Source organism: Grammomys surdaster, unplaced genomic scaffold (assembly GCF_004785775.1).
Source record: "Grammomys surdaster isolate TR1022 unplaced genomic scaffold, NIH_TR_1.0 67, whole genome shotgun sequence".
NCBI lineage: Eukaryota > Metazoa > Chordata > Mammalia > Rodentia > Muridae > Grammomys > Grammomys surdaster.
In genome coordinates this window covers 19,399,727-19,415,954 of record NW_021604569.1, presented here as the reverse complement: position 1 = coordinate 19,415,954, position 16,228 = coordinate 19,399,727, and the positions used below count along the sequence as shown (strand labels likewise).

The 16,228-nt window shown below is 45.3% G+C and overlaps 1 protein-coding gene across 1 annotated transcript in view; it reads right to left on the bottom strand.

Annotated features, from left to right (window-relative positions):
* The window catches only part of Pkd1l1 (polycystin 1 like 1, transient receptor potential channel interacting), a 124,443-nt gene that overhangs the window by 13,827 nt on the left and 94,388 nt on the right, over positions 1 to 16,228 (bottom strand). The window contains exons 38-47 of the mRNA XM_028778934.1: positions 15,454 to 15,538; positions 14,801 to 14,977; positions 13,097 to 13,215; positions 10,407 to 10,517; positions 5,944 to 6,064; positions 5,066 to 5,149; positions 4,368 to 4,516; positions 3,236 to 3,470; positions 1,102 to 1,206; positions 354 to 494 (exon numbers count right to left, since the gene is read on the bottom strand). Coding sequence (XP_028634767.1) covers positions 354 to 494; positions 1,102 to 1,206; positions 3,236 to 3,470; positions 4,368 to 4,516; positions 5,066 to 5,149; positions 5,944 to 6,064; positions 10,407 to 10,517; positions 13,097 to 13,215; positions 14,801 to 14,977; positions 15,454 to 15,538 — 1,327 coding nt within the window. The remainder of the gene's footprint in view (positions 1 to 353; positions 495 to 1,101; positions 1,207 to 3,235; positions 3,471 to 4,367; positions 4,517 to 5,065; positions 5,150 to 5,943; positions 6,065 to 10,406; positions 10,518 to 13,096; positions 13,216 to 14,800; positions 14,978 to 15,453; positions 15,539 to 16,228) is intronic.

The window sequence follows — 16,228 nt, the reverse complement described above, 5'->3', positions numbered from 1 at the left end:
CAAACACCTTCATCTAAGACCACCAGTAGATGGAAAGATAGGACACATGATGTGTCTAAGCATGTTAGTGCTAGCCTCCTTACTGTAAATGATGTTGAATGACACTTGCTTCCTCATGCTGCTGCAAGTCCATGAGTTCTGCTCCACACAACAGGCGTGGATGCCCATCGAGTGGGTATGTGTGAAATTCTCCAAATCTCACTACTCTCAGTGCCATCATCTGTGAGCTCACAGCAATATCATTCAACAGAACAAATTCATCACCCTGAACCCTCTCATCCTTGTGTGACAGATGTCATAGAGCAACATCAGTCATAGCCTCTTTCTGGGTAGCCCTGAGTCTCCTTCCATACCTGATTCCATGACACCATCAGGCTGACGTCCACAAACGTCTGATAAAGTCCTTTGTGGAACTGGTCAGTGATGTTCTCAGCAAGAATAGTGAGGTGACCAGAGGCTGCATAGTAGGCCAGTGCTACTCCAACAGTAGAGAGCTGCAAGATGGGAAGAAAGGTCCCTCAGCCAACTGAGGGATGACTCAGCATCCCTGATACTCTGGTGACAAGTTGCCTGTTGAACATTAAGTTGGTGGTTGAGGAGGTGACTCATTTGGTAAAGGGTAATCACAGGGATGAATTCAATCTCCAGAACTGTGTAAAAATGTGGTCATGGTAGCACATGCCTGTAATCCCCATGTGGGGGAGATAGAGACAGGTCAATTCCTGAGCCCACCAGTCAGCTAGCCTATTCTAATTAGTCATTTCCAGGCCAGGGAGAGAAGCTGTCTTAAAAAAGGAAGATGTATACTGTCTGAGAAATAACAACCAGGGTTGTTTCCTGGCCTCCACAAATTTATGCACCAAAATACATATGAACATAAACACACACACACACACGCACACTCCAATGCCACTACCACCAACAGATGTCAAGGAAACCTGATTTGAAATACTCTACTGCCTCTGCACGACAGTGGGAACTGCAGTGACATTGGAAGGAGTTAGTATTTATAAGACTTCCTGAGAAAAGTACTTCTCCTTTCAGATAAAAATACTTTAGTGTCATTGTTCTCCATATAGAAGACTACTTCAGAGATGTTACCTCCAGCCAGTGTCTAGCTTTTCTCCAGTAGCTGAGGACACCCTTGGTTGCCATCCCCCAGAGCTGGAAACAGAGGTGGATCATGTTGAGTACCAGGAACAGTAGCTGAGAGAGGATGGAAATAAGTGAGGCAATAGAAGGTTCAGCTGGGTCATTTGTTCAAGGTCTAAACTTCTGGCTGGTGCCTCTGCCCAGCCAGTGGACATGGTACAAGCATCTTTGTGTCTTGGCAGCATTTGATGTCAAATTAGCCCTGCAGTAGGCATCTGAGCAGCTTGGTCTCACTTTATATTAAGCTCTCTGAGACCTAATCCATGCAAAGCCTCAAGGCCTGCTCTTGACCCTACAGGGCTGGGAATAAGGCATTTGGGAGTCCACTGCCACTACCAGCTCACCATGCCTGCATTGTGCATTCTCCACGTCTTTGGGAGCTGTGTGCATTAGGCCTTGTAGGTCCACTCTTAATAAACTACAAACATAATCAGAGCCACGTCGGCTTTGAGTACCAAGGGAGGGTGTGAAACAGTGGTACTGTGTTGCATCATACCAGAGACTGCCTCTGTGTTACAGCAGGGACCACAGTGAAGTAGCGAGTATTTATAGGACTTCCTGATAAAAGTCTTCTCCTTTCAGATAGAAACACTTTAGTGTTATTGTTCTCTATACAGGAGACTACGTCAAAGATGTTACCTCCAGCCAGTGTTTGTTTTCTCCGTAGTAGAAAGCCAAAGAAAAGGGCACGGGAACTGATCTGGTTTTCTAAACTCTTGACATTTTGTCCAACATGGCTTCATTTTTTTGTGATTCCTTATATTTTAAGATAGTGAACTAGAATGCTATTTAGCTTGTTTTCTGACTTTATTTATTATTTATTTATTTATTTATTTATTTATGACTTTCGGTGCCTAAGTCATGAACCTCTCTTATCCCAGACCCTTCCCAGTAATCCACACCTCTGCTTCATACTTATCCTCCGTTCCAGTCTTGGCCTTGGCTGTCTCTAACAGTCCCTAGACTTCTTTCCTTTCCCAAAGCCAAGCAGATTTGACTTGTCCAACCAGTGGGGCATGTTTCCTTCTAAAGGAAATGAAACGAGAAAATACAAACCCAGTGGCATACAGTGGAGTGTGGCTGCTGAGGCTTTTGATGGTTCAATGAAGCAATGTGAACCACTGACACCTAGTGCTATGGACTACGGGGGCTGATATTCTCAAATTAATATTTTGGTATCCCAAACCCCATGGTTTCTGTATTTGTAGGCAGGCCTTGATGGAAGTAGTTAAGGCTAAATGGAGACATGGGGACGATGCTGCTTCTAAAATATTGAAGTTTATATACATACTGAGGCCAAAAGCACACGTATACTTTCTCTTTGTTTACAGGCACAGAAAAAGGATCCAGGCTGTGTGACACAATGAGACAGTGACAGAGAGAAGGGAGCTTTCCACCATCCAGGGAGGGAGTTTTCACTACAGTCCAGCTCTCCTGGTACCTTGATCTTAGGCTTGTAGCTACTGGATCTTTGGAAATGCCTGTTACTTAAGCCACCCAGCCATTGAGCACTAGATGATCCCATTTGCCTGAGGGGTATGTGGCTGTCTGAACTTTCAAAAGTACCAAACCCTATTATTACTGTAATTTTCTTATAAATACATAGATAGCTGTGATAAAGCTTAATTTCTACATCTGGCATAGTAACCGATTAACAGCAATAATCAATAATAAAATAGAACAGTTAGAGCAACACAATGTAATTGCACCATAATACACTATAAGATTGTTTAAAATGTAGGCGTTATTTACTTCTGGAACATTCCGTTCCATATTTTCAGATCATGGTTGACTATAGAAAGTTAAATGTTGGACAATGAGGGGTGACAGTACTTTATTAGTACGTTGTGGTGGTTGAGTATTTGAGCTCATTTTCTATGTGCTGGTTGCTGTCCCCACTGGGGGTCTTTCTTGTCTCCAGCTCCAACACTGCTCTCTATGGTTCACACTGCATAAAAGGGACATAAGAATTGTGGGGGTGGGCCAATGAGAGGTCTCTAGTCTCATAGTGTGGAGGTATTTAGCCCAGGTGAAGCCGGGGTTCCCTGTGTCCATCCAGGAGGCCCAGGGCATGTGAACTCACCTCAGAAAGCATAAGAAGGCACTTTAGGGCTGAGTCACTATAGAAGATGCTGAAGGACTCTACCAGGGATGAGGGGACAAGGCGTCCTGTGGGGAGAAATTCTGCGCCCAGGGTCACACTTGAGAAGAGTTGTGTTGGAGGATTGTAGAGAGTGAAGTGCACAGACATGGCCCTGGTGCTGCGGTCAATCCACCTGCTGGCCCTGAGGGCAGTCAGAGCTGCATGGGCTTCATGCCTGGAAAGCAGCCCAGGTTCAGAGGGAGGGCAGGGAATAAGGGTTGGAAGTCCCAGGGAGAATCCCATCTGTGGCACCATATCCAAAACAACTGATGCAAGCCTTCATGGGGGACAGATGACCTCTAGCCTTCCGATTACTGCACAGGCAGTCCTCCTATGTGACAGGAATCCCCACCAGGAGCTCACTGCCCCTCATTCCCTCCTCTTTTTTTTTCCTGCAGCAGCAAGGATAAAATATCAGAAAACCAATGGCTTTTACCCCTCACCTATGCTCCGTGAGGAAGAGATACCCAGCATCCCTCCCCAAGGGCTCACAGTAGACTTTTCACAGTGGACTATAAGGATAGAAAGAAACCACATTTTACTAATTCATATTTAGAGTAAATCATGCTCTGTGTTTTAATTTCTCCAGGCACATTACTATAAGTCTCAGACTGATTCCTATGCAAAGCCCCATCCTATGAGGAAGGCTGCACCATGAATGGGCCTAAGCATGCTGTGGAACTGCTAGGGTTACCTGACTGCAGGCTGAGCTACAGGAAGCATGGTATATACATGCTATATCTATACACACTGGAAGATCCACTCCTCATTTGCTCACTGCAGCTTCTGTGTTCCTCTGGGATTCAGGGGAGGAACAGTCAAGGCCATGTGAGCATTCTGCTTGGCACACAGTAAGCAAAGGAGAAAGATTCACTTGACCCCATGACTGCAGGCTCTGGCAGCCACTTTTAAAGAATGGTCCATTCCGTTCTTCTCTATGCACATGGGTCTGAACACTGAATCTGAGTTCCTTCACACCATTGCTTTGAACCAGGAGCACTGCTCAGTCCTTAGCAATGCTGGCCTTTTCAACTTGCCTGGAAGCCACACTTACTGATGCTTACTTACTGACCTTGTTTTTCCTAGGCTCTGCATGTAGCTCTCTTTCTTCATACCACAGGTCTCAGGACCACCAGGGGTCACACTTCGGTTTTCAAGGTCAAGGTCATGACTGTGCATAGGGAGTACATCTTCCACAAGCTCTGTGAATGGCCTGGGAGGCTGGAGCACAAACTATCAATCAAGTAACCCAGTCAATCCCTGTCCCCAAGTCCATCTGTATTGTGGGGCTCCCAAGCTCTGTCCACACACAGGACAGTCCAATGATGTGATCAGGGACCCTGCTACTTTCAAGGACCTACTGGCCTACTTCATGATTTCTGGGTTCTATCTTAAACCAGAAGGATCCAGACTATGTATGCTGAGGGCTGCAGCTGAGGAATTAGATGAGCAGGGCTGGACAATCTGCAGAACATTGCACTGAGGAATAATGCTATCTCGGGTCACCCTTCCCCATCATAAAAATAATACAAGAATATCCTAGTTTCAGATTTCTAGAAGAAGGGGCCTTCCTTTGCTTAGAATATCAATTCTAGAAATGAACAGAACAGTCCTGGGGCAGAATGCAGAGGGTGCAGGAGGATGCTTGGACAGGGCAGAAGGAAGGTAGGCCTGGCACCTGGCAACCTCACACCACCTCCCAGCTGTCTGAGGAGCTTAACTGATCTGCTGGGCCCTGTCCCCGAGTCTCCCGAGTCACAGTGTGCTTACTGTGCATGCAGTGCCAGCAGAAACCTTCAGCTGCTTGATCACTGGGGGGCCTATTAGGTGGCACTGCCCTCCAAGAGCTGCAGGCTGAAAGAGGAAGAGAGTCAACAGGTAAGAGTGGTGGACTTCAACTGCCACCTGCAAAGCATCGCTGACAAGGCTTGGGATGCACGGGTCACTGCATCTGTGGAATCAGAGGTTCATTCCCCTGACAACCCAGAGGATGTAACCAGCACTCCCTCCCCAGCCTCCTCTTTGGAAAAGGAAAGGATTCAGTTGCCTTCCCCTTGAAGTCTACCTCATGTGAACGACCCAGGTGCCTCTACAACTCTTGGAATATAACAAAAGGAAACAAAGTGGCACACTTGTTTCAGGAGTAGACAACAAAGAATTTTGTTTGTTTGTTTGTTTGTTTTTCAAGACAGGGTTTCTCTGTGTAGCCCTGGCTGTCCTGGAACTCACTCTGTAGACCAGGCTAACAAAGATCTTATATTTTCTAAAAAAGGAGAGAAAGTGAAAAATGAATATGGGACTGGATAACAGAAACTTTGGACCAACCTTGCCTTTTTCTGGAAGCTTCCCTAACGATGGTGCCTTAGCCATTGGCTACCCTTCTGTTCTGGGGACTTCTGAGCCTCTGTCTGTCTTGCTAGCAGTGAGCTAGCTTCTTCCTCAGTCTCACTCTGAACCCTTCTTCAGTGTCTAGGCCCTGCTTGCACTGGCAAGCATTGACTAGTGGATGTGAGTAGCTTAACACGGACTCCAGTCAGGAAGAGGGACCGGTTTCTCTGCCTGCCATGGAGCCACGGGGCAGCGCCTACACCTCACTGTGGCTTCTTCTCACTACCGTATAGTATCTGACAGATAGGAAAGTAACGCACCTGAGCCCCCCAGGCTCTAGCAGATACTCTCTCTGGGTACAGCTCATCGAGAAGTGTGCTCAGTGTCCAGTCCCACCAGTCTTCTGTGCTGCTGAGGTCTTCCAAGGAGTGATTGGCATTTCTCAATTCAAGGACAAAACAAAAAAAGTATAGATGAATCCCTAAGAACAATTCCAAACTCGAGGGAAAGTTGCCAGTGTTTCCACCCCCATAGTCTAGGTTCTGTGGGCATTAAGCCAAAGCAATTTGCAAGATGAGGTACAACTCCAGAATTCATTCTGCTCCTCAGTGGCAGAGGGAAGAGAAACAGTGAGAAACAAGGCTTATTCATTCACTCAACAAACATTGTGGGCAAATACTAAGCAGCAGGCACTCTTGTAGATACTGGGAAACAAGATCAGATCCCTGTCCTTCTGTGGGGAAACAAAGAAATTGTATACAGATGTATATGCAGCACAGTTAAAACTGATGATCTTTTACCTGTACTGTGGTAAACATTTTACCCACCTACATACACTTTTAGCCCAATATCCAATTCCATGAGATATCCAACACTTGATTACAAAGTAGGCTTTGCCTTAGGTCACCAACTACGGGTGGGTAGAATGTCCTGAGCACTTTGGGTTAGCTGAGCTTCAGAGCGTAGGTCACTTGAGCCAGTGCACAGCAACCAGAAAGCCTGTGCCGGGCATCTCTTAACTTCATGTTCCTGAACATGACCTGTGTCCTGTGAATTCACACCTCAGAAGCAGAAGAATTCACCTCAGAAGCTGGCAAGAGGATGCTTCCTGCCAGATAGTCTTTGTCCAGGTGTGGGGCAGGGACTCCTTAGGGGCTGGAATACCTTACAACCATGTAAGAAAGCTAGACAATTGAATCAAAAAGGAACCAAGGGCAAGGAAAAGGCTTCAAAATATGTTAATAGAAAAACAAATACCTCCATCAGAATTTATATAGACTGAATGTACACACGTCCAAAATTTCCATAACGTGTGAGCAATAATAGCCCAGGAGCTATTGAGCTGACTTGTTTTAATTACCCCCTTCCTTCTCTCCCTCCTCCTCTCCCTCCTTCCTTCCTTCCTTTCTTTTCCTTCTTCCCACCTCCCTTCTTCCTTCTCCTCTTCTAGAATTCTCTCTCTCTCTCTCTCTCTCTCTCTCTCTCTCTCTCTCTCTCTCTCTCTCTAATAAGTATACAGGTAACTACAAAGACTAAAAGAGAGAATGGAACCTCCTGCAGCTGGAGTTGCAGGCAGTTGTAAGCTGCTGGCCATGGGTGTTGGGAATTGAATTTGGGTCCTCTGGAAGAGCACTATGTACTCTTCAAGAGCCTTCTCCAGCCCAGTTCTCTTTTCTTGAATAGAGTCTGACTGCTACTCATCGACAAATGTGTGTTGTTGTTGTTGTTGTTGCTTTGGACCCTAATCTATGCAGGCCTTTCACTGACTGTTAGTTCTCAATTCCACGCTTTTCTGAAAGTTTGGCCAAACTTCTTGTCAAATCCTGAGCAAATGGGAGAGCTGCAAGGGATCCCTAGAGGCTGTGATGGAGAAATAGAGCATTTCCTGAAAAGAAGGCAGAGTCAGCATGGGAAGCACAAAGAAAGCTGGTAAAACCCTGAAAATATTCACAGCCCCGAGGAGAAAGCTCTGTACAAAGAGACAGTGACGGGAGGGAGGCAGGAAGGAATATTGGGCAGACAAGCTGACTGCACATCTGCCACTAAGGAAGACCCATATCTGTTTGAAAAAACAAACTAGTGTACATTTAATATCTATACTGAGTTCTCAGAACACTTAAAATTGTTTTTTTTTTTAAATTATTCAGTTTTATGTGTATGGGTGTTTTCTGTGCATGTACTTCTGTGCATCACATGTGTGCCTGGTACCTTCAGAGGCCAGGAGAGGGCACTGGATCCCCTGGGACTACAGATAAAAATAGTTATGACCAGCTATATGGGTGTAAGAAACACAACTAGAGTTCTTTGGGAGAGCAGCCAGTATCATTAATCACTGAGCCATCTCTCCACATCCCCACAATAGTTTTTGAGGTGCTGGGGCATTAACCCCAAGGTGTCTTTGCCCACATTAAGCATGTGATCCCCCACTGAACTGCACCCCTAGCCAAAACTTGCTTAATTTAGAGCAAGCACTCACCATACTTAGTCCCTATTGGGACCACATTAATGAAACTGTCAAGAAACACCTGCTGTGATCCAGGGCTCACACATCCCATACACAAAGGAACAATGCTACTCCTTCCTGGCACACTGGAGAGCAAGAGGTGAACCAAAGGATCCAAGCATGGCTTGGTCCTGTGTGTACTAATTACAGCAATTATATCAAATGGGCCCACAGCACCAGTCCAGCGAGAAGAAAGAGCATTAGTGGTCATCTCTGAAGGGCAATGGGATGGAGCTGGGCTTCTGCCCCATCTCTAGGTACTAGTCCCTTACTTGTGGTTTAGTTTAGTTTTGTTGATTTGGAATTTGATGAAGACTTTGAGTTCAGAAGTACTTCAAATACAAATTAAACATGACACAATCTGATATTAGAGTAATTTGTTTTTTTTGAAGACAAAAATCTAGAATCGTATCCTCCTAACTTTATAGAGGTGGTGGCAGCCAGGAGCAGAGGCCTGCCAGTCACAGGGAGCCAAGAGAGCCCCTTGCATTCCATTGGATTCACTTTTCCTAGGCTTCCTGCCCTGGAGGCTACAAATAACAGCCCTTCTGGGGATTTGTTGGTTTTTAGGATTAGGTACTTGGGGGATGGGTGAGGCAGAGAGGGTCCACTTTAAACATTCCATTTTGAGCCATGATATAGAAATATGGCCCCGCCTTCTGTTCAGAGCTGCAAGAGGCAGTGAGGTTTCTATCCTTGTGGGAAACATGAGGGCTCTAAGCCCACCTGGGTCAACATTTGGGAGGGTTACCTGAGTGTACCAGGCCCAAGAACACAGGGATTTTACAGATGTTATCTCAGCTGGAATATTTGACAATCAAGGGGCATATGAGAAATGTCAAAGAAAAAGGAATTCATGAAATGTGAGATAAAAATAAACTAGCCAAATCAGTGGTTTTTGTGTTTTGATTTCCATGGGGGGAGAGAGAGGGAGAGAGAGAGAGAGAGGGAGAGAGGGAGAGAGAGGGAGAGAGGGAGAGAGAGAGAGAGAGAGAGACCAAGAGAGAGAGACCAAGAGAGAGAGACCGAGAGAGCGCCAGCCACATGGTCTCTTTGTTTTGCTCACAGTGCCCCCTCCTGGCATAATCTATGCATCTGATGCATCTGTTCATATGGAAGAACTAAGTTGTCAAAGTAGACAAAATGGGGCTCAGAAACTACCATGTAGTTTCTCTAGAGCTGCAGCAGTCCTGGCATTATTCAGCCATGGCAAGTTCAAGTACTGGGGCTTCCAGGCAGTACCTTGTTAAAGAGTAATAGGAATAAAAGGAATGACATCTGTGAGTCACCATCTAGCAGGGTGTCAGTGTTCCTCTGTCTTGCAGAATCTAAAAATATGTCCTTAAATCAAAAAGGTGAAATGGATTTTATTAATGTTCTCTCCTGCCAAAAATTTAATAAATACACTTCCATAAAACCAAATGAGAATCAAAGGAAACACATTCATAAAGATGCTACAAAAATGAGCATTAAAATATTTCTTACAGAAGAGAAAGGAAACCCCAGAATGTGCAGAGTTGTAATACTCTGTCACTAGAAAGTAAGCAATAATAATTCATATCGTTAGAGTCAAGCTGCCTTGAAGAAACTGCCCACTTGGTAATTTTCACTGATAAAAAAGAATGTTCTACTAAGTGTATCCACTCGTCTCTTTGGACATCCTAATCTCAGGGGTGTCAAGACCTCATAAAGGTCCCCACATGTCAGATGCATGGGAGTGTGCCTCTGCTATAAACTGTTCTCTTGGTCAGTGTTTCCTTATGATGCAAATCTGTTGGAATTAAAAGTAGGAAAAAAATCCCCAGTGAACACTTGAGACGTGGTGGAGAGCTTGGCAGAGAAGCACACTTTGAAATTGGGGTATCAGGAATCATGAATTGTGAATGTAGCCTTTGGTTGAAGAACACTGATTTTTTTTTTTTCAAAATAGATGGTATGACCTTCTCTGGGCAAGAACTTCTTTCACTATTGACCCCAAATGAGATGCCAAGCACCTGCCAAAGTCTGCAAATGGAGCCCTCCATTAACATGGGTAATTAGACAGCCTTTTACAGATTTCATACACAGGCTGTGATGAAGACTTTTCTCTAGGTGAAGTCTTGTAATGGTGAAATTGAGGGAAGGTGTGGGTAGTGCGTCTGTATGGCTCCCCCTTCTGGAACACAGTGAAGGAAACTGATTCAGGAGCCCATAGTTTGAAGTTGTCTTTGGGTGTGAGTGTAATGACCATGAACTAGTGCAACACTCTCCAGATCTGCAAGAGCCACCCAAACCTCCTACCTTGTAAATGCTTTCCTGATGGCTTGATTGAGAGAATATTCACCTGGGCAGAATCTCCCATAGGCTATAAACAAAAGCAGCAGTAGCATGATGCTGTGCATGGTCACGTCTCTGGGAAGAGAGGTTGAGGAGTTAGCATCCTTGGGGACCCTGTGTGTCCACATACCTATTTCCCTCACAGAAAGTATTTTAGAGAGCAGGGCATCTATGTCTCAGTTGGGATGTATTTGTATAAGGCATGAGATGGATTAAACACTGTTTATTCTCTGTACTTTAAAAAGACTCCTTCCTAGTTTTCATTAGTTTTTTGAAAACCTCACACAAAGTACTTTGATATTCACTTCCTCACCCAGATCCTAGATCCACCCACCTTCCCTACCCATTCAAGTTTGTGTCTTTATTTTTATTATTTTTTTAACCAATCAAGTATAATTTGTGCTGCCCTTATGCTCTGCAATACATGGCCTTCCACTGGAGCTTGGTTGATCTACCCTGGCTATGCCCTTACAGAAAACTGTCTCTCTTTCTCCCACCAGCTATCAACCACCAATAGCTCCTTAGCTTGGGATGGGAGTTCAACACCTCTGTGTTGTTTTATTCTTTTATGTTATCAACATCCAGCATTCCCAGCCCCATTTTGAAAAGCCTATTCATGTATACATCGAATTGTCTTAATGTTTTTGCCAATAAAATTGCTTGGGCCTATTCATTGGCTGTTTCTGGCTCTCTCTTCTATTCTAGGTGTCTATTTCATTGGTCTGTGATTTACTATTCATGACGAAGACTACAGGATTTTGGTATTTCTGTGCTAGAATCCACGTTGCCTTTCTCTCAGGCTACACACAATTCTCTTCAAGGACAGCAGCAATGACAAACTTGACAACCATACACTTGCTTATGTGCCCTATCCCACAGCGAGTCATTATTCTGAAGGATGACAGACACCTGATGTACACTGATGTAGGCACTGGTTCGTTCCTACTAGTTTCAGGTTATATTTCAATCTTTGAAGATTGTTCCTTAACTCTTCTGATTGTTTTATGCATTTCCCATTGAGATTACACTGTAGAAGCCATGTTTTTTTTGCTGTGCTGAAGAGTGTTGCATTTTACTTGACTTACAAAGGATAATGGCTCTTGATGGTTAATTTTTCTATTAGCTACTTTATTAAATTCTCTCACTGACTATTTGTTTGTTTGTTTATTTATTTTATTTTGTGGGACTTTCCCAGACTTTTACTAATGACATCTACAAAACGAGTTAGCTTTGTCCCCTTCTGAACCTGTTGTCTCTAGCTGTTGTGTTCTCAGGTGTCCACCATGGTGCAGGCACTGCAGGTGGCTCTCTCAGCATGAGGCCTTGGCCTGGGCAGCTAGATTTCTCAGCTTTGCTATGCTCAACTCTGCAAGCTCCATGGGCATCAGCTACTCAGTGTTCCAGACATTACATGCACCTATGAACTGGGTTTCTGTGGCAGTACAGTTCCTGAAGTGACCCCTCAGGAGCTCCTGATCTCTCTGTTCTCAGACACCCAGATACCTACAGTTCTCTTTATGTCCTGGTGTTGAACAGTGCAGTGGGTACTGCAGGCACTGGCTACAAAGTGCTTAGTGTACCTGTGTGACTTCAAGGTGTAAGTGTGTGTGCGTGTGTGTGTGTGTGTGTGTGTGTATGAGAGAGAGAGAGAGAGAGAGAGAGAGAGAGAGAGAGAGAGAGAGAGAGAGAGAGAGATTGATTTAGATCTACCGTTCATGTTTTTGGTGGGTTTGGTTCATGGTGCCATCCCTGTTTTTATGGGCAGACTGAACAAATTTAAAAGTCTTTGTCAATGTCCCTTCTTCTCAGAATTCCTTTTTCACTTACTTTAAATTTGCCATTGTAATAATGCCATGGTTCCCTTCTTTGGAAAACAACCTGTCTCAGGACCTGTTCTTTACTTAAGGGAGCTGCGTGCACGCAGGTGATGAGAAAGGATCTTTAAACGTGATGATAAACTGGAGGCATCACAACGTACTTTAACAACATCATTGTGGGAAAAATATCCAGAGCTTCTAGTCTCTTGACAGATTCAAGAAGTCTGGAATCTAGAATCAGAACTGGGAGACATGTATTGACTAGTCCTTGCAGAAGGTTCCTCTAGGAACTGCTATTAACTGCTATTAGTATCTAGCACAGATGGGCAGAGGAATGGGTACCACTGACAGAAAGAAGCATGACTGAAGTTGAATCTGGAGAGGCTTGTCTCAGGATCATAGTTACTAAGTGTGATGCATTTCTAAAAATTTGAAGTGGACTTTGTGTTGATCTTCAGAACATGTCTGTGTAAACTGTACTGTTGACTTATTTTTAAATACTGCTCCCTGGACTTCGTCAATGCCTACTGAGAGGTATAACATTTGCAGTTGGATTTTCATAGCTCTGTGTATCCAGCTAGAGGAATGGAATACCATGTCTGGTGCTGGGCATGGTGTGATCCATGTGAGTCTCCATGGCTGATGGAGCTGAGGTCAGAACTCTGGGCCACAGATTACAGACAGGTGACGGAATGGTTTCCTTCCTCCAGTGCAGTGTCTCTGTCCCTCGGCCTTTGGCATGGGCTGAGATATAGGAAAGGATTTTCCCAAGTGCAAGATCTCTTCTAAAGAGAAGGCAGGACAGAGGAAGCCCATTATATTCTGGGCTACACCTACCTCAGGGCTGCCTGCAAGAGGCTCTCTCTCCTCAGTCTCTTCCTAATCACTCTGAACTTGGCCCTGGATGGTGTCTGAGACCAGCGCAGGTGGCGTTCTTGTCGTCGGGCAGCCAAGACCTGTGATAGAAGGAGAGCACCATGATACTGGGGTCAGCATTGGAGAGAGAGGCTTTTGGTGTCCCTGCCAACCCAAGAGCTGTCACCATTGCTCTCTGCATTGCATTTAGGGGACAAAGAGGAACTCTGTGCAGTTAACACACACTGTGTTGTTGAAGAGGCAATGTGAGATGAAGTAGACCCATTTGAAAACTCTGCTCATGTCCCAGGCCAGCTCTTTTGGCAAGGATTGTATCTGGGCCTTTAGAAAGCATAGCTTCACAAGAGAGGCATGTTCATTGCTGCCCAATCACAGAGCTAATTGCCTTTAGTATTTGCATAGTCGTTCCTGTTAGAGACCTTCAAAGACTGGAAAACGGATTTTAAAGCAGTTTGTTTTAACGTGAATGATCTTTGTTTTGGTTTGCCTTGTGTAATAAAAGCACTATTGCTTCCATGTTGTAGATACGTGTGTTCATGGGCAGGACTAACAGTAGCTAAGAGGCAAATCCATGGGAAATAGTCGTTCATTCATTTCTCACTCATCTGCTTAGCCATTCTAGGCACGTTCAGGGAGCAGCCCCTTGGCCCCTCAGTCCTTCCTTCCAGAGCTGCTAGGCTTCTAAGAAATATAGAGCAAATGCTGTCAAGTGAAGCTTGAGGGCTGGGCTTGTGGTCCAGCTATGCCTTATGTACTGAGAACTGTGCACTGTGGCTGGGTGCCTGGGAGACTCGGCAGGTAGAGCATCAGGACTTTAGGGTGATGGCAGACACAGGGTTGGAGAGTCAAGCCTCACGAGGACTGAGTTCCTCAAAGGCCTCGGTTCTGAGATTAGAACCATGCTGTGGCCTCAGGGTTGGACCCAGTTGGCTGTGCTGACAGAGGAAGAGAGCCTTGGAGGAAGGAAGCCTGTAGGTGTGTAGAGAATGGGTGTTGAAGGATGGAGTAGAGAAGCAGGAAATGGTGGGCCTTAGTTGGGATGTGGAGACTGCTAATGTCTGCGTGGAAGTGAGGAGAGGGGGAGGCTGTACATTTCCTATGAGTGCATTGAAAAGCAAATGATCTAGAAGTCCTCTAACACTGTGGCCAGAAATTATATTTTTCACTAGCCCCTAGAGATTTTTTTTCTTTTTACAACTTTAAATTTTAAAATGAGTCCTATTTATTTATTTAATGTGCACTGGTGTTTTGCCTGTGTGTATATCTGTGTGAGGGTTTCAGATTCTCCTGGAACAAGAGCTACAGAGAGTTGTGAGCTGCCATGTGGGTGTTGGGAATTAAACCATGGTCCCCTGGAAGAGCAGCCAGTTCTCAATTGCTGAGCCATCTCTCCAGGCACTAATCTCTACATTTTCAAGTGCACTCATTTCCTTGTGGTTCTGATTTCACTGGGATTGGGGTAAATGTAAGGAAAGAAGCATAAGAACTTCACACGTGGACACCACACGCTATATACCATATATAACACACACACACACACACACACACACACACACACACACACACAGTGGGACTCCAAAAGCATGGGGAAATTTGAATCGAGGTCTGAGTTCCCATCTTCACGGTGGGAACAGAACAGTTCTGAATGCTGCCCTTTCTGCTCACCCTTTCAGCCTCCTCAGCACTGTCAGGACTATAGGAGATAGGAGAAAGAGGAATGTGGGTTCTGGAACGTTCTTCCAATTCCAAATCCAGATCCTTGGTTGCATCTTGTAAAGACTTGGTAAAAAATCCGCTGTCATGTTTCCATTGCCAAGCAAAGGCCAGTGCTGCCAAACAGATCTGGAAGAGAGCGCCACAGTGCCAGTGTCTGTTTGTGTCCCTCCCACATAGGAGAGGCACCACAGCACCAGTGTCTGTCTGTGTCCCTCCCACATAGCCAACTTCCTGGTCTTGCACTGCCAGCTGACTTTATCTCACTTCAAAATAGGTACCAGAAGCCACTACCCTGAAATTCCCAGTAGTTAGTCACCAAGTGTGGCCTTCACCAAGAGACTTGGGACCTCTAGGGAAGAGACTCATAAACTGAAAATAGAAGCAAAGTGGTTCATCTCTTTTGGGATTTTTAAAAATAAGGATTCTGAATACCAGGTTGAGGTGGAGTTTCTTAGCCCAGGGCCTGGCTCCCAGAGTTTCTTATTACATCTAAGTCAAACTCTAAAGAGAAATCTCACACCACCCAAAACCAAGCCCCCTGATCCCTCTCCTCCCTGGTCCCATGTTGACGAAGGCACCTCCACCACAGTGGGGCTCCTTACCATGAGTGGCTGGGTGATGAATGCACAGCAGACCAGAGAGAGAAGCAGCAGGTGTAGCCACCACATACACTGCACTGGCACAAACCTGCCCAGGAGAGGGATCTATCAGCACCTTCGAGGGAGGAAGCTACCCATGAAGACAATTACAGTCAGAGTCAATGATGCCCTCACTGTTGGGAGACATGGGGGTTGCTTGAGGAGGGGCTGTGGGATGGGCGACAGGTCTGTCTGCGCATCAAATTAGAGTCCTTCCCTGTTGAGGGAACACAAACCTCTTCAAAACTTCCCAGGACCAAGAGTAAAAGAGCCTGAAGTAAAGACAGGGCAGATCATAGATGAGCTGGAAAATGTAGGTGATGGTGGTGTGAACACTTTGATTTCATCCCCATGACTTTGGACTGTGAATGCCCAGTGTCCATCTTTTACAGATAAGTAAACTGAGGTGTGAAGAAACTTCTAGTGCCTATCCTGTCCTTACACAGTGGTCAGCAATGCAGTTGGGAGAAAAAATATTGTCAGGAAGAAAGGGCCTCTGGTGGCTACCCTTCTCATGAGTTAGGAGCATGGTATCAGCTTCTCCAGAGCCACAATGGGGGTGGCCCTCCCGTCTTTAGTGGTGGCTCAAACTACACAGGAGGCAGATGAAGAGGGGTGAATAGGAAGGACTGGTTAGGATCTATGACGTATGCATTATAGCCAAGCTCAATGTTATACATGCTTTCTCCCCCAAATACCACCAGACAACAAATGGTTGACTTTGGCCAGCATCAGTGTT